The following is a 19,165-nucleotide window of genomic DNA, read 5'->3' as shown; positions in this document are numbered from 1 at the left end:
CAGACATGCGCAGGGACTAACAAAAAACATGCTTTTGTGTTGTTTTTAAGGCTTCGAAGAGAGGAAATACGTCCACTTCCCACTATATTAGCAGCAAGGGAATGAATCTATATCCTCCGATCCTAACTCGATGGATGGCCCCAATCTCGGCGTATAACCGCACCGTGGTAGGGGTGATCAACGGGTGGGGTAGTCGGACAAGCCAAGCGAACCCCACCCACCCTGTTCCAGGTTTTGGTCATAGTTTTAGCCTTTCAGGAACTGGCCCATTAAAAACCGAATCTAGACCCATGAAAGAAAGGGGGCAAGTGTAAAAGCAGTAAATAATAAATCGACACACACGTTGTTACAGGCATAGAATTTTTTGGAAACCCCTGATCTGCCTGACCAGTCAGTCTAATAGCCAAAGGCCGTGCATCAATATTTTTTCATGTGTCGAATCATTTCATTGGTCTTACGCACCACTGTGCATAGTTGTCTAACGAAAGTTGATCAAGCGCATCTCCAAATGTGTATTATATTTGATCCATGTCACTTACGTGTATAATCGTCTCATAATGGCTAGCACCTCCAAACAACGCACGGATGTCTTAGCTTTGCGTGTCATAGAGTGTATCGTGACCTCAATAACACATCTCGGTATAAACTCGTCACCAAAAGAACTGGACCTTTTGACCCCAGTTCGAAGACTAGTTGATGATTGCATGTCATAGCGAAGAGCACCACCCGAACTCGTTCGTTGGCCCTTACGCATTCACTCGTCTAACCCTGAGTCACCATACTCGATTGGAACCACCTAAGATGATCCTTGGGAAAATTAGCTCTAACCCACATGCACCCCCATACGTCCAAACACTATGCGTGGAAAACTCATACAAGTCAAGAGGTTATTAACCAGATTCTCAAAGGTAACATCCTTTAATCCGCTAACACTACTTAACTAAACAATGCTCTACATTTGTGCCACCACACACCGTCGCACCAATAATGATATTGTTGTTTATCGCATGTATGCTACCACCACACATCACAGATAAAGCCAATGCATACCACATGTTCGTACACTTGATGCATTTTTCATTCAGTACAGTGACGCATTGCACATGCCTCATTCTTAATGCTCAGTCCAGGACAGTCTCCATCGCCCAAATCATTGTTGTCATCGACAATGTTGGTGCAGGTAAAAACACAAGCTTTACTAATATGTCAGGTTTCCTTTACACTTATATTTGATCTTATTTTATTTATCTTACTCAACTTGTTATGGTTTTCATTCACCATTGCCACAACCTTTAATACATCAAGTCATATTTCTCAATGCGCATTAAATCACATAGACAACGATCTTTCGCTACATCAATATCTAATATTTTTTACTCGTGGGACCCTAGTATAGTCTCATACACAAGTGGGTCATCCTCGCCTGCACAACAAACTTATCATCTTCTCGCTCATGGTTGAGGTGTCTTTCAATCATAACAAGGGCAATTTTAAGCTCTTTGTGGTCCTCACAAAGAAGAGTGATCACCAACGATATCGCAAGGATACCAATTCTCTTAAAGCACCAATTTGTGATTTTTCGATTGTCTAAACTAGTCCTCAAGTGAGGGATGTGATCATGCATACATATTCACATTTTATTCATCTTTATTTATGCATTATTCAGTTAAAAATTGCTTTAAAAACTCATTTTTATCGTTAGTTTTGAGAAACCGCATTTAAATAAAAATTATCAGAAAATCACGTATTTCAAAGCTTGCCCTGCATTTTTCAATGTTTTATTTAGTTTAAGAAGTTTTAATTAGAGCTTTAATTAGTTTAGAATAGTTTAAGTAGGAGTTTTCATTGGTTTAAGAAGTTTTATTTTATGAAACATATTTTTCAAAAGACCTCTTTTTTGAAATTACTGAAAATTATTTAGACTTGTTTTAAAATATGTGTTTTAACCTAATATGTCATTATAAATAGTTATGCCAAGAAGGAGGAGACGTTTTTTCCAGCATTGAAAAACACCCCCCTCCCCCTTTCCTCCTCTCTCTTCTCTTTCTCTCTCTTCTCATTTTTTTTATTTCTTTATCTACCTCTTTTCCTCTTTCTTCTTCTTCATCTTTTTCTTCTTGCTTCGAACTCCTTTCATCGTCGACAACTTCTTCTTCTCCGTCGGGGAGGTGTGCATAGCTGGGATCAACCATCTTCTTCTCAACCCATATATCGGAGGTGATCCGTGACAGGTTGTTTCTTCTCCCTCTTTTTCGTCATAGTTTTTTATTTACATTTCATAAATCATAAAATCACATTATCTACATATTTATATTAGGTTAATTCATATCTTGCATCTTAAAAAAATACATATTTTGTTTTGATAGTTAATCATTTTCTTGAATAGTTAATTAATAAGTGTTTTGTTGTTTTAAAATAAACATAGTTTTGATAATTGAATGTTAGTTCTGGATATAGCTATTTAGTTTAGATTCATGTTATTTGGTTGCAGTTCATGAATTTTTTTTCCTTCAACTGTTTGTTTTACATGATCGTCAATTAGTGCATAGGAGTCAATTTTTTTTAAGTATTGTTTCTTGGTAAACCGTTTGGATTTGGTTTGCAGCCGTGTTCAACCATAGTTTAATGTTAGTGTAATTCAGTTGGGCAGTTCTAACGAGTTTTGACTTTGATTTGTCATGTAAGGTAGTTAGTTGTCAATAGTCGATGTTTTTTTTTGTAACTTGCATTTTCCTTGAGAATAGGTTAGAGTAGCCATTTGATTATTTTTCTTTGTTGAGTATTGTTGTAGCTTTATATTCATTTAATTCAATTAAGTAAAGTAGGTATGTCATCCATGTTAGCCTATTTAATATTGTCAGTTTAGATAGAAAAAAAGAAGAGAGAGAATAGCAACAGTTGATTGATTTTTAGTTAATTTATTATTTTGTTTAGTGTTTAGTTAAATATTTAGCGTAAGTTAGTTTTGTTTTATTCTTTACGTCCAACTTTATTTAATTTTGAAAATTCGTATAACCTTATTAGATTCATTTAATTTGTTAGTTTTGATCTCCTATTAGTTTGTTAAACATTAGTTTTGATTAGTTAGATAGTTTGTTTTACTATTTTGTCTTTTAATATTAGGTTATTAGTTAGTTCATAGTTTACCATTAATGGCCTATCTATCAGAGTTTTTGTATCTTCTCATCCTCTATTTTGACTAGAGTCAACGGTTCGAATAGGTACGCCAGGTGTTAGCTAATTGAAGACCCATTCTACATGCTTTGGTTTTTCAACCAACTCGAGCATCTTGCCTGTGAAAGCGAATCATCACCATTTATGTGATCTCAACATTGTGTTATTTGCACGCATCGAAGTTGTCACAACCTCATCATTGCAAGTATCGTAACACCAGTGTGACGTACTTGTCTAAAAGTATGACTGTACTTTTATGAAAGTATGACTATGATGAAAGGAGAACATTGAATATGTTACAATTCATTTGGTTCAATCTTGACATGCATAGCTCTTTGAGCATTTGGCCTATAGAGGCGAACATCATTATCTTTATTTATTTCAACAGAGTGCTTATTGCACAACTCGAGGTGCTCAAAAACCTCTCATACTACTCATTGTAGTGAACATACCGTACTTGTCAAAAAAGGTCCAGCGATGACAGTAGGTCATGGTTTCTTGAAGAATAACCTCACACAGTGTTTCGTATGACTTGAAAACAGTAATATACTTGACATGCTCAATCACTACGAAACAATAAATCTCAAACAAGTCTTGGGATCACCGGGGATCCAATCATTCCTTCTGAGTAACCGACTCGGGGTATAATTAGTTGCATCTAGCAACACACAAATAGAACACAAGCTAGAACTAATACTAGCAAATCTAAGCACATGCAGTACGATGACAAAAAGAAGCAAGTAAAGGAAATTAACAACATGAATTAACTATAAAACTAAATAAGCATGCAAAATATGTTAGTTACAGGAAGCATATAATTTTAGGGATATAAGGACAAGTAAAACAATAATTCATGAATCATATAAGTATCATCTGTCATTATCTAAATTTTATAAATCTTTATTTAATTCATCCAAAGCCCTCATGCGACTTTCTCCTACCTCAAGAGGTTGTGACGCTGCGTGCGGCTACGAGTGTAAGTGATGTAGGGTTCGAGTTGCGGGGCACGAGTGAGATCCATAGCGTAAATCTACAAAAGTGTGAAAACTTAGAAAGCTATAGCCACACTAAAGAACAAAAAGAGACAAGGGTACGACCCCTGCCCGCCACTCTACTGGTAACCCTAAGAAGGGGGCAGTGGTAGGGCATAAAAAACAGTAGGGGGCCGAAAGCAACAGGGGACCTAGCATTTACTAATCTGCAGGGAAGACAAAAGACTGCAGGGAAGACAGAAGGCTGCAGGGGCTAAGACCCCTGCCGACCTTATGTTATCACAAACAGAGGCTTGGTCCCTGTCGACCTGCCAAAAAGGCAGAAAAATGGTAGGGCTCGACCCCTACCGACCTATTGCATGAAAGAAGGTGGAAGAGGTATCACCCCTATCTGTCGACCGATCAAGGGCAACCAGGGGAGTGTCGACCCCCCCTGTCTGGCAACAAGAAAAGAGCAGGGGGCGTTGACCCCCTGTTTGTCGATCGAAAAAGGAGATAGGGGGCATCACCCCCCTACTCGACAGGAAAAATAAAAAAACAGGGGGGTACTGACCCCCTGTCTGATGCCCAGAACAAAGGGATACAGGTGTCGCCCCCCTGACAGGGGATCAAAACAAGGACATGGGGCGATAACCCCCTATCGGACGGAAGGACCAAGGGATAGAGAGTGTTGACCTTCTTTCCGATGATCGAAACAAGGGCAGGGGCATCGCCCCCTGTCAGACAGAAAGAAGAACAGAAGAAGACAAAAGAAGATGAAGAAGAAGGAGAGGAAGGAGGGTGGAAGGCGCAATAGGGGCCGTCGGCCTTCTGCCGACCTTCTGACAAACGCAGGGGGGAGAGGAGAAGCGCGATAGGGGGGCCATCAGCCTCTTGTTGGCCTCACGACGAGCGCAGAATAAAGGGAGAGAAGGGGAAGGCATGGCACGGGGCCGTCGGCCTCTTGTCGACCCTTTGACAACAAGAGGAAGAAGAAGAGGAAAAGGAGGGCCTACCTAGAAGGGGGCTGGCGTCGTGCGAGGTCGTCGCTGATGTTGGGCGATCGTTGAGGTACGCCGAATAGGAGGAAGCTAGGGAGAGGCGAGCATACCCATGGGGGCCGGCGTCGTCGGCGCCATCGCGCGCAGAGAGCTAGAGGAGGGGTGGTGGAAGAGGATATGTTTGTGCATGCTTATTTCATAGTTGCACAACTGTACAATCATCTGATATTGATATCAACACTTCCTGTGATACCGTGAAAGTAATCTATGCAACTAAGGATTGATCTCACTTCATCCATGTTGTAAATTCAGGGTTTGAAACATAGTTAACTGATGCAACTCCTTTGTCATCATTCGTTTCTTATTAAAAAAATTGTGGGACTTGAATCGATCCATCCCGATGCCCTAACAGATTGAAAGAAACAATTTGTCTCCTCCACGTCAGAAAATTGGTATGGTTAAGCTTTTCGGAGACAAGCTGACTCAAAATTTTTGAAGAAAGTCTAGCATAGGTAGAGAAATCCATTGATTTAAGAAATGATGTGAATTAGTGTCAAGCCAGGACTGATTCAATCAAGTACTAATGTGCAGAAACCAAAATCAGATGCAGTCAAGAGCAAGAAAAGGTAAAAATAATTTCATGCAAACGTTTTTTTTTTTTAAATAGGCACTTTTTCAACCACAATCAGATTCCTGCGATCAGGCCTGTTGACACAGAAAAAATTGCTGCGAATATATACTTTGACTGAATATGCGTGAATATGATGAAAAAGATATAATAGATACTTCAACTATAAAGGAATGTCGACACAAAGAAATATTTCAGAACAGTCGACAGATCAAATAAAATGAAATCTGGTTTAATACCATAATAAAGGAGATTTGCAGTTTTAGATTTTCAAAAAACAAGAAAAACACTGATTTTGACGTGAATTAATTTGGATTTAAGACAAAAATGCTTGACGTCAAAGAGATATATATGCTATTTTGGAAAAGAAACGAGAAAAGAAGATTAACAACGAGAAAGGGGAGAAAAGGAAAGTTTAGAAGAAAAATTATATTGAATGAAGAAAGGAAGGAGATCACATCTCTATGGGCATACCTTTTGAAAGAAATTCACAGCCTTGCTCATGATACCATGAAAATATTATAAATACCAGATATTTAAGAGCCACCGCAATCACGTTTCAGCAAGAAATAGAGAGGAAGAGAGAGGGAGATGCACATTGAAATACATACAAATTGCAATCACTAACAACTAGCGTCTTGCTATTAAAAGTTTGACCCAAACTTGTTCTGTTATTATTATCATATCAACACATTGATTTTAAAACTAGGGTTAATATAATATTGATCACTTTCTTGATTGTGTGTGTGTTCGTGCATATATAGACTGCCAAGTACACATTTGTTGGACCCGTTTGACACGCCCGGCTATTTATGCACATACTTCATTTGGGTCAAATTCTCCTTGCCTTTTTGGTTCTCTTTTCATCATATAAGTATTCAAATTCCCTTGTACAAGCTGATCTTTTTGTGCTCTAATCAATCTGTTATGGCAACATGACATATCAAATATGTATAGAATGTGATATACGTCAACAGTCGTGCTCAAACATGGCTTTGATCTTTTACAGTTTTGCTATTCAAACAATAGTTCAGATGGCCATAGCAAAGGGAGTGTCTTCTTGGATAAAAGCTTGTTGGTTCTTTGAGTCATTCCTCATTAAGATGAGTTTCACTGCAAGTGTTCTCAGAATTCTCAGAGTGATAAATGTTTAAGCAGTGTCACTGGAATGTGGCAAATAGAGCATCCCTAATGGAAGCTCAAAAATACAAACTTTGGTCAGATCCGTAGCATGCTTGAATATTCTGTTTTGCCGAGTGATTTAGAACGTTTGTGATCTGTTGAAGGGACCATCGTCGGGCACTGTTGAAGGGTTATTTTATCAACTCAAAATTAGTTGGATACGAAATTCATTTTTAGAAAGGAAACGAAATATCCAAACGTAGATTCTAGGGTTGGGAGGAGGATTGCTACAATATATACTCCTGGTTCGTAGCACTTCCTCACTCGTTCATAGCATCTAATTTCTCGGGGGTTGGATGGGGAAATCTTTAAGACTTGTTTTCGGTTGCCCTATACACAAAAGGTGTGCAAAGAAAAAGTGGGGACTATCCTGGATCGTGTGTACCAATCATATAACTCAGGCACTGGATTGTGACAACCAGTGAACTCTATCTATGACGCAGAGCCTTAGAAGGGAGGCAACAAATGAGTCAGTGATGACTTGAGAGAAACTTGTAAGATCGCCTTCTGTTATCAAAGGAGGTGACCAATTCAGCCGAATAATGCCTGGTCGGGTGCGTGGGATGGGATTGATTTGGGGATCATCATCCCAATCATCTACTAATTTTCCACTGCTTCCCACTTGGCGCCTGAAACCTTCTGATTGTTCTTGGCAAGTGTTGAAATGTTCTCGCGGGCCAGTGATTATGTCCTAGTCCTACCGCAAATGAAGGTACCTTTTGCGCGTACGCAAGAGAGAGAGAGAGAGAGAGAGAGAGAGAGAGAGAGAGAGAGAGAGCAGCACTTGGGCGTATTCATTTGTTGTGGCCCACGCCCACCCCCCACAAGCAAACACAAACAGCGGCGCTCAACATCCATGTCAACCCGTTCATACGGTTCACCGTAGCGGCGGTCCAGGGTGTGTTTTTGATTGGTTTAAGACATCATGTTTGTTTTCGGTTTCTTGGTGAGCAGCAGGACGAGCATTTAATAATTTATAATCCTAGCAACACTCCCTTCAAACAGGCAAAAGACGCAGGCGATTGAGTTTCAAAAATTTATTTCGCAGCCTCTTTGTCCATTTTCATATGATAATTATGTACCGTTCGATCTATGAACCTCTTTTCTATTTTATTTTCTCTAAATCTGAGGAAAAAGAGAAAACGGTGAAACAGACCACCACAAATTTCCGTTGTCGCAAAATTCCCCTCTTCCGCTGCTTCAAAGTTGGAGCTGCTTCAAACTCTCCATCGCTGCTACCTGTGTCTGCTGGTCAATGGTGACAACTTCTTTATCCTGCTCTGGTTTGGCTGCCTTCACCGATGCTGGTGCTGTTGTTGGACCTGGCATTGGTGTCGGCACTGCTGCTGCTGGAGCGGCAAAAACTGGTACCACAGTCCGTATCTGGACTTGTGCAGCTACCATTTGAGGGGGGCGACACATTGGTGGTGGCGGTAATGGCATTGCAGAGAAAACGGGGACTGCTGTCCTGATCGTTACCGGAGGTGCCATGGAACGCAAACCATGATATGGGCCCCTATAGTGTTGGATCGGCATATATGGCAACTGTGGAGTTGGGTACCTGACCTGCCTGCTACCATGGGAGGGAGGTGGCACCAAGAGTGTTGGCGATGCCAAAGGCTTCGGCAGTTGTCTGGTGTCACTTGCATTGGGTGCTCTGTTTCTTGGGCCAGGTTTTGATCGAATGAGGGGTAGGATCTTTGATTCTGCTGGTACTGTGGGGAACCGCTGTTCTGGAGTTGTGGGCCTTCTTGGTATTGTTGGCATACTGCGGGATGGCAATGCCATCTCCTTGAGGCGATAATTCAACAGAGCTCTAGCAATGGTGATCTGCTCCTGTTCATCGTTGTTTTCGGCCTCGGTCGAGCTTGCTGCTGCTTGTTTTGCCACTGAATAGGAGAGGAAAATTTGTAAATCAGAAAAAAATATTGTCCGGCCAAACCCGGGCAACTTGCTGCTCATACAAAGTTCCATTAGCCAAGTTTCCCCAAATCGATCATGACGACTTGTGAAACGATGGGAAATCCTGACCGACCTACACGAGGACGTGTGATCGAACGATAGTCTGAGTCTTTGCTCGTCAATTGAGTTTATAGCCAGCTAGCTCTCGTGTGATCATAGGTCGATGGCTGACTTAATCCAGGCCTCCGAAATAGAGTTCGAATCATAAGACAACGTCCAAAGGAGTCACAACAGAAGATTTGTGTCATCGGACAATCCCTTGGACCAAAGTCTGGTTGGATTCGCTCAAGTACATTACATCCGAGTGGCCTCGAGTCGAAGCAGTGCACCCAGTTCTCTGGGCTCCTAGAATCATTGACGTGCTTGGCAAATGGCAAATGGCAATTGGTACCAAAATTAGAAATGTGGGGGGAATGCTTCATGCCATTACTTAGTACCACAAAACATAAGGAAGCGGATTCTGATAAACTGCGTTTGTTTGCGTCAAAATGTTTGTATCTAGAAAGACCCTATTCTGAAAAAAGTAGGCCATGAGCAACGGACGGAAAAAGGAAAGGAGGGTGGCGATGAACATACATTGCTTAAGGGACGACCAGGCAGCCATTGCCGAGTTCTTCTCTGCCTGTTTCTTGTTCTTGGCTGGCTCGCCCGTGAATGAGATCCCCGCCAATTCCACCGTGCAAGTGAACACCGGCAGATGACCGAGGCCGGAACGGACGGTCGTATACACCGGAAGTGCAGCCGCGGCTCTCTGAGCGATCTCTTGCAGCAAGTTCTTGTAAACGCCAGTCTCATCCTGTCAGAACCCCCCCCCCCCCCCCAAAAAAAAAAAAAAGAGGAAATAAGTGAAAGGGAAAAAAAAATCCTCTGCTTAAATCCTCCCGTGTGAAGTGAAACCATGGTGGTTATCATGTAGAAGAAAGAAACCCGTGAAAGAAGAACATACAATCGTCATCTTATTTATCCTTTGATCCAATGGAGACACATACATTAAAAACAAAGACAGATTGACGAGATGATGGTTAGAAGACGATCTATATTCACGATTCAAATGAATTAGAAGACTCATATTTCTACCAATGAAAATTTGGGTACTTATGGATTGAGTTGAGGATACTGTCGATGCTACTACAAACGAAAAAGATAACAAATAATAAGTCTTATTGACTAAAACAAAACCCAAATGCCACCAAACCATAATGCAAACAATTACAAAAGAGACTCGAGAAATCCCAAAATAATCAGGTATCACTTTTCTTTTGGCTTGTGCTAGCCATTATGCAATATCAGAGATATATATCAGCAAAAGTCCCCCCCACCCAAAAGAAAACCGGCAAAGCACATTTGGGTAATTTCCAACAACAAAGACAATGTATAGTTCCATGCTCCATTTCACCAAGAGAAACAGGCACCTCCAGAGAGATCAGAATACTGGAAAACCCCCATCAAAATCAAAATCTTCCCCTCCATTTTCACTACCAGAGATTACTCAAAAAAAAAAAAATCAAGAATAAGGAAAGGATTAACATTGAGTAAAACCTTGGAAGAAACCCTCAATAAAACCCTACGAAAAAAAAAACGGAGTATCGGGAACCGCGGCTTACCAGAATCCTTGCAGCCAGAGCTTGAGAAGGGCCTCTGTTGGAGAGGGTGTTGAGCGCCACCTCCGCAGCCGCATGCTTTGCCTGCCTCAGCGTCGTGCAATAGTTGGGGCCTTCGAATACCTCGCCATTGAAATTAACGCTGGACTTGAACCTGGGGGCATGATCCGGCCCCTCCCTTATACAGGTGTAGGAGGGTAGGTTGAAACAGCTCCTCTGAGCTAACTCCTGCAGTTGGTTCTTGTACATCTCTCTCCGATTGAAAAAAAAAACCCTGAAAACCGGCCTCTCACCGCTCGATCTGATGATTGGAGAAACACCAAAAAATGCAGCAAACGGAGATCGGCTCTCCAGGCTTCAACTCAACCGTCGGGATCGCCGGTTTTTCCGCCAGTTACCATGTGGGTCCGGGTGTTGGACGGTTTTCCGGCGACGCACAAGCCAGGAGAGGGTGGGACAGTGGTCCGGTGGGCTAGACGGGGAAGAGGTGAAGTCTCCGAAGCAGGGCCGAGGAAACACCGACTCCCTCTCTCCTCGGCTACCTCCGTCCTCGTTTCTAGTGGCGCCGCTTTCTTAATTTTTTGTTCCCCTTTTTCTTCTCCAAACTTTATTTTTATTCAATTGAAAGCTGGTCAACCATAAGCTTTATCTGCATGCATCCATACATTATGACCACAATCTTACGGTAGATTTTATGTTTGCTTTTCCCCTCTTTTTGTTTTTCTTCCTTGTTTGTTTGTCTTGTTGAAGAAATTTATATTTTATTGATAAATTTCTTCTTACGGTTTACTTTGAATATTTTTAAAAGTTAACGCCGCACTTATTTTTTTAATATGAATAAAAAAAATACTGGAATAGTATAACTCGAGTCAAACGCCTTCCTTTTCCCATGAATTTTTCCCTTACGATAAGAAAATTTTCCTCGCCTTTTCCTTTTTTTTTTCCTTGAACTATCTTCGTGTGAAAAGTTTTATCTTTTGTTTACATAAAAAAACAGATTTTTGACCCAAGGGGTCTGGCATAGTGGGATGGGGCCTAGACCGTTTGAAGGGCAGTCTAGGTTCAAATCCCATGGGCGTCACCCCTCTTAAGCCGAAGCTGACAAGGACAGAGACCGTAAATACGGGAGGCTGAGCCAGCATGGTTGGAGTGATTTCTCCTTTTAAAAACAAAAACAAAAACGGATTTTTCTTTAAATGCTGCAAAGACTTCATATATATATTTTTATTCCCTTCCCCCAACGATTCATCCCTTATAATTAAAAATAGTTCCTCTTCTACTCAGGGCTCATAGGTGATCACAAGTGCTAACTCAAGCCAGAGCATGCCCAGTGGCTGAACCAGCGGGTCCAATGAGCTTGATAGAACCGCCGGATTAGTAGAGTCCGGATAACGTACTTGAACTCATCATAACCATAATGACAGATATTGCGGGATTTAGTAAATATCATGAAAAAAGGTGTAGGTGTGATATTTCGGGAAAAATCTACAAAATCACAATTTCTTGAAAAATACATTTGTTATATTCTTTAAATAAAACTATCATATGATTATATTAGCAAAACTTCACTTTCATATATGTTTTTATCAGCAAACTCTCGGAGAAACATTTATTGATTTTAATTGTTTTGTATACTTAATTTTTTAGAATATTGGCACAAAAAAATAAACATGTTGTAATTTTGCTAATAATTTTAGCCTTCAAAATGAAGTTTTTTAAATATCTTTTGAAGAATTTTATTGCCAAAAAATTGTTGTTATAAACGTTTATATCTATCTACTCGACCCAAGCACAACAATTATTCACTTCAATATCCTTTTTTTTAATAGAAGAGTTAGGGATAACAATGTGGGATTCGATCCCCAAATCCCTCCGTTATGATAGTATCACCTAACTATCCAATTAACTCGTTTGACCCTTTTGCATCTATATTTCTCGTTCCCTGGTCAAAGGGTTGGTTGGATGCGGGATCTAAGCCACTACCTTAAGATTAGATGAGAAGGCATGTGTTTCCAATTGGAAGGAAAAAGAACTTCAAATATATTGAATTAGGCACGAGACATTGCACATAGAGGTGTACATCGGGTCAGGCACCTGACTCGAATTGAGCTAGGACAGCTCAAGGCCCCATGAGTGTTTTACCTAACTCGACCCAATTAATAAACGGGGCTGAGTTTTGGGTAGGGGCAAGATGACATCTCAATGGGCCAGGTCCGTCCCTATGTCTACCTCTAGTTGCTCAACCAATTAATCATGTATTCAACAAAAGAAGGAACTAGTCAGTACCTAAATAAACCCAGCTCGCTATTCCTCACACATCCTAAATGTCAACAACGCTTATGTTTTGTACCAACGCCTAAGAAGAGTGATCTGGTAATTTTATTTTTCATTCAATCTTTAGCTTAACCGACGTGCAAATTTTCAAGGACAAGAAAGAAATGCTGTGCCTATATACGAGTGATGAGCATGTCCTTTCAAGTTCATTCTTACAAATTTCGTGCTGCTGAAAACTGAAACTCCCGGGAGGGGTGCAAGTCGTCCTGATAGCACAGTTGCTAATGACATTTAGCATCCAAAAACAGGACTATAGAGACTCGTCACTGTCAGTGTATATTTAATGAAAGCATATTACACACCAGAGACAATGGCCAGAGTGCCGTTACAGAGTGCGAGTTTGGGCTGCCGGGATAAGATGAAAACCATGGAGGACATTCTCAATGTTGAAAAAAGGAATGGTACACTACAGTCTACAGCATGCCTGCCTGACGAGCTGTTGACAGAGGCGGTTTGCACTCAAAAGAAGAAAAGAAACAAAACAATGTGCAAATATGCCCCCTCCCCTTAACCACTTTGCTTGAGTGGAGGGGGGGAATTCTTATCCAAAAAACTTGAGTCAAAATCAGAGAGGCAGGCACAGCCCAATTGTGATAAATAGTCAGCGCGACTGCTCCCCAGTCCCCATATATAGAAGCTACAAAATATGGCACAGTGAACAAGGACCAGCTCTTTGTCACATTCTCGAAAACTTAATGAGGGTTGCCACAAAATTCAAAGCTTTTGTATGCAACAATAATGTCTAGAGAACAGTCAGTGGTCATTATTATGGACTATGAAAATATCATGGTTTCAGTGGTATTGATTTTCTGTGCTTTCAGTCTCTTGGTGGTGGATGAAATACATATATGTATATTATGGGATGGAACTTTTAACATGTTATCGAACACTGCATGCCCATTTAAACATGCATGGGATGCTACGAGCAAATAATGCACATGCTGGCTGCGTCAACTTTCCAGCACCAAGTTGCGCCTTCTTTTGCTTTGCAGCAACTATACGACAAACCCCACTAACTTCCAGGTGCATCAAGTATTACATTATATACTATGCTCATATATTACCAAGGCAGGCGTTGACAATCTATTTATTGCGGTTGATGCAGCAGGTGTGGGAAGATACTCTAAATCTGCTTTGTGTGTACTAGCGATGGTTCGTCGTTGGCCGTTCCCCTTTAATGCTTCGACCAAAATTAGCAGTTAGCCCGATACCTTAAGGAGAGAAGTGTTTGTTTGAATTGTTACCAGGCGAATGCAGTTTTTAGTGAAACTTTATCAACACTGGATGTTAACACAAAATGGGACGTGTTTCACTTAAACTTATTCAAGCTCATCTCAAAGGGTTGCGCCAAAGCAGAATGGCGCAAAAGATTGAAAGTAAAAATCCGAGGATTCCCACCATGGTTAATAACCGTAACACTCTTCTGTTGCCCAGATTATTTCTTCATCACGAGTTGGAAAAGTTTCCATACGCACTTGTTTAGAATTTTGCGCATCCACTGTGATGTTGCAAGTTTGTGTGTGAACGCTTGTCTGCCAGGAGCTGTTAGTGCATGCCACCTTGTGTTTGGGATGTCCAGGGGCGGCTCCGGAGAAGTTGAGGCCCTAGGCATATTTCATTGGAGGGCCCATATTTCTCCATGTTTTTTTTTTCATTGGAGGCCCTCAGCACGTGAAATATAAGCATTATTATTTTTTTGCCAGCGACCTTGGGGATGTTGCAAGTTCGAATCCTAATGGTCTGCCTAACCCCAACTTTTTGTCAAAATAAAAAAAGTTTGTGTGAAAATGATAGAATTGTGGGGATTCAATTCTCAATGGTAAGACTGGCACAAGGCGTGTTAGGTCAACCACTTTCTTTAAGGTAGTTTTCGTCCCCACAATAGTGCAAGGAGTTTGGACATCGATGAGCCTCGAATTTGATAAGATATCAAGATGTTTAAGCACAATCTCTCTACTATAGATAAGATACAATATTTCCAACAACCCAATGCAAAAAATAGAATTGAAAAATACGAAGAAATGAGAGAGTTAGAGTGAAAACAATAAATTGAGTTTTGAACCAAAATCCAACCCAACTCAAAGACAAGGCCAAGGCCTATACATAGTCATAGGCAAAGTCAAATGCAATTGAGAGGCCCCGAAAGGCCTTACCCTCTAAGCTAAGTCAAACATAGCCTATATAAACAAAAAAAATACTCGCTTTTTAATATATGACTAAATTTTAGCTTGTCAAATAATTTGATGCAAGTCAAAAAACCATTTTAGCTAAGATTTGAAATCATACTTATGAAATGGGGCATATGAAGAAGCCAACAAAGCCAACAAGAGAGTATCACACTAAAAGGCAAAATAAAAGATGGAGCTACGTCAAGTGGCAAACCCTTTGCCTACAAAGTTTTTTTCTTTGGTCACAATTACAATCCCAGATTCATTAACAATTGACAGTAGAATTATAGAGATTAAGTTCTTATGAGCTTCTAGAGCATAGTGGACATTCTCAAGTGTTAGAACTTTCTCTACGGTTAACTTAATTTTCACACTTCTTTTTTCTAGCACTTTAATTGAGAAAGAGTTTTTCATAAAGAGATTCCATCCCTCCTCCACTACTTCGCACGACTTGAACAAGTTCCTATCGTCTGTCACAAGAACAATGCTTTCAGTATCCAGGTACCAGTCTTTATTCGCAGCCACCACATGAAGGTTTCAGAGATTACAACAATAAACTTCTCATCTGACTCGTTTGGCTTGGGACTAGTTCTCTTCCGTTATCATCATTCTCTAGCAAAATAACCCAACTTGACTCGATATTTACAAACAACTTCAAATCAAATTTCAAAACAATGCACAAAGATTTTAAATATTATTTTAAAACTAATTTTAACAACATTCTTCCTTAGTTTCAAAGTAATTGAAATATGAAATTAAAAGTTCATCGAGAAGTAATATAAATAATTGAAGCTACCTTATGGATTTGAACCTTCATTTAACGTAAATACATAAAAGTTCATCAAGGTGTTAGAGTTAAATTAAATCTTGAACTCAGGACCATTAATTGATGAACCAGATATATTACACACATACTATTTCAAATGCTCATGTAGGTATTTGTTAAACTCAACACTTTATGATCTTGTGCTTACCCCCATGTAGTAGATGCTCTAGGAATTGCTTAAGTCCCATAGAAAGTAGGAGTGTCAACGGGCATGATTTACCTGGACCCGACCGGAACCAAATCCTACAGTGTTCGACTATGGTGATAAATAAGATGACTAGATTAAGATCCGAATCCAAACAAGCAAGTCCAATTAATACATGGTCTCAAGTATAGTTTATGAAATTTTATACTAGACCCCAACCCAACACGAGTTTCGATTAAGACCCACAAAATTTTAATGTAAAAATGATAAATATGGTTTTATCGGGTATGGTCTGGGTTTGGTTCATGTAGTTCTTATCATGTCTGGGTATGGTTTTTCTTATAGTGGACCTGATTAAACCCAATTTTGAACCTGATACCGTACCTGAAAATCTGGTTCTACCTGGGTCCAAATCAAACATGACCTATTGACACCCCTAATAGAAAGTGGTCCCACTTCTATATCTACATAAGTAATTCCATCAAAAGAATCTTGTAACTAAAATTCTTCAACCTTATAGGTATATGAACTTATTAAGAGATTAAATCTCATTATATTAATCATTACAAACACATGAAACACTTACTTCCATAGATGAGGCTAAGAGTTCTTAATAATTTTTTAAGAAATTCTCTTTAATTTTTTAATATTAAGTGCTATTAATTTCTTAATCACTCAATAATGTCTTTGCCCCTTTGAACCTAGGTCTTAGGATCTCCAAGGTTTTTCATTATTGATTATTTACATTATTATAAGTTTTAGTCTCATCCTTCTAGAAGTTTGAAATATTATATTTATTATAAGGCCTCCTGTGAATGGGTCAGCAAAATTTTGGCCATATTTAACATAATGTATACTAATTACTAATCTATTGAGTAATTCTTTTATATAGTTATATCTAAGATCAACATATCTTGATTTTCCACCACAATCCTCACTTGCTGCCTTTAATATCATCGTCTAACAATCACAATACATGCACATTATAGATAGTTGTTTTTTAATTGAATGAAATATCCATTCATAAGTTTCTAAGTCATTCAACTTACTTACATGTTGCTGCCAAAGAAATAAAGTTCGCCTCTATGGTGAAATGCAAAATACATGTTCACTTTTTAGACCACCATGCAACAACACCTTCACCAATAGTGAAAACAAATTCACTAGTGACTTTAGATTCATTAATATCCTTAACCCAACTTGAATCAATAAATCCTTTAAACATAGTTAGATATTTACTAAAATGAATTTTATAATCTAGTGTTATTCTTAGATATTTAAAAGTTCTAGATATTGCATTCTAATGCACATCTTTTGGGTTATGAGTAAATCTACATAACTTACATATAATACATGCAATATCAGGTCTAGTACAATTCATAGCATACATAAGATAGCATATTCTAATTAAAACACATCTACCTTTATTAGGCTCTAGTTTAACATTAGTGTCATAAGGAGAAGTCACATATTTGCAATTATAATGTTTATATTTTTTAAAAATCTTTTATATATAATGAGATTGCGATAACACAAATCCACTACTAATCTTAACCAATTTAATTCACATAATCATATCCTCAACACCCATGTTTTTCATGTCAAAATTAGAATACAAAAAATTCTTTGTATTTTCAATATGCTCTATGCTATATCATATATCAACATGTTATCCATATAAAGACAAATGATAATACCATCACCATCATGTATCTTAATGTAAACATATTTATCAACATCATTAATTATAAAATTATTATCAAGTAAAACTCTATCAAATTTCTCATGCCATTGCTTAGGAGCTTGTTTAAGTTTATACACTTTATATTCTTGTCCTTTAAGTATAAACCCATAGGGTTCATCTAATTCACTATTTAAAAAAGCTATTTTGACATTCATTTAATAAATTTTCAAATGATACACCGAAGCAAGAGCAATTAACAATCTAATTATTATAATGTGGGTAACCGGTGCATGTGTCAAAAAAGACTATTCATTCTTTTTGTTCGTGTAACCTTTTGCAATCAATCTTGCTTTAAACCTTTCATTAGTTTCATCCGATCTCATTTCTTCTTAAAAATTTATTTATAACTTATAGATTTAGTATTGAAAGGTAAATCAACTAATTTTCATGTATTATTATGAATAATAGATTTTATTTCATCATTAAAAACTTATTTCCAAAAGTATGCATCATGTGATGAAATAACTTTTTGATAAATTGTAAAGTCATCTTCAAATAAATATGTGAAGAAATCAAGTTTAAATTTGTCTCAACCCTGGGTCTCTTACTTTTCCTAGGTTTCACATGTACTTCATTAGTTATATTTGTGTTATGTGAAGTAAAAGCATCATCTTTTATAAAAAAAATTAAATCAGCATTATTATTAATGCTTAGTACATTATTCATTCTAGTCTTGAATGACATGATATTCTTAAAGAATTCTACATGTCTCCTAGATTCTACATATGGTTCATTGATTATATTTGTGTTATGTGAAATATAAACATCATCATTATACTTACATTATCCATTATAGTCTTGAAAGACATTTTAATTAGCTTACACGACCTTTCAAAATGTAAATGAATATGCTAAGAAAGAACTTGATGAGCCTTGAATTTGACAAGGTATCATGATGCTTAAACACTTTCTCTCTACTACAGATATAAGAGATTATTTCCAGCAATCTAATGAAAAAAAATTTGAAAAATATAAAGAAATGATAAAGCTAGAGTGAAAACAAGAAGCTAAGGGTTGTTTGTCCATGGAGGAGACCTTTTATAATAGAATATGGGCAAACCTGTCAACAATCAATGATATTCAGGATATTTTGAATGATCTCAAGAATCAACCCATTCAAATGGTCAACTTGTTCAACAAATCATGCCAGTTTCCTCCATGTAACTCTTATGAAGAATCACGACCCTTTGGTTCCATTTGACATCCAATGGTCATGACAATCCATAAAAAAAATCTTGGACAAAAAAAGTAGAGTTTTGGACTTAAATTCAATCCAACCCAATGTTAAAGCCAAGACGAGGACCTGAACTTTGGCATAGACAAATGCAATTGACAAGCCCCTAGCAGGCGTTACCCTTAATGTCAAACCTAATTATATAAGTTCAAAAGAATTCTCGACTCTTCAATACAGGACTAAACTTTTAGTTTG

At 38.5% G+C, this 19,165-nt stretch overlaps 1 protein-coding gene across 1 annotated transcript; it reads right to left on the bottom strand.

The window, feature by feature from the left end:
- Window positions 1-7,976: 7,976 nt before the first annotated feature.
- DRB2 (dsRNA-binding protein 2) lies at window positions 7,977-11,081 on the bottom strand. Its single transcript, XM_089985044.1, has 3 exons — window positions 10,523-11,081; window positions 9,495-9,714; window positions 7,977-8,845 (listed from the first exon to the last, which is right to left on the bottom strand). Exons 1-3 carry the CDS (start codon window positions 10,766-10,768, stop codon window positions 8,157-8,159), a joined length of 1,155 nt encoding a protein of 384 aa, XP_089841170.1. The 5' UTR covers window positions 10,769-11,081; the 3' UTR covers window positions 7,977-8,156.
- Between the last annotated feature and the right edge of the window lie 8,084 nt (window positions 11,082-19,165).

This window comes from Nuphar pumila, chromosome 13 (genome assembly GCF_984573655.1).
Source record: "Nuphar pumila chromosome 13, dmNupPumi1.hap1.1, whole genome shotgun sequence".
NCBI lineage: Eukaryota > Viridiplantae > Streptophyta > Magnoliopsida > Nymphaeales > Nymphaeaceae > Nuphar > Nuphar pumila.
This window is presented reverse-complemented; position numbering and strand designations above follow the sequence as displayed.

Bases quoted from the DNA above. Each gene is read 5' to 3' on its own strand.
- DRB2 (XM_089985044.1), bottom strand. From the start codon at position 10,768: ATGTACAAGAACCAACTGCAGGAGTTAGCTCAGAGGAGCTGTTTCAAC. The intron at 9,715-10,522 runs GTAAGCCGCGGT...GGGTTCTGACAG, and splicing joins CTCTGGCTGCAAGGATTCTG to GATGAGACTGGCGTTTACAA. The intron at 8,846-9,494 runs GTATGTTCATCG...TCTCCTATTCAG, and splicing joins CTGGTCGTCCCTTAAGCAAT to TGGCAAAACAAGCAGCAGCA.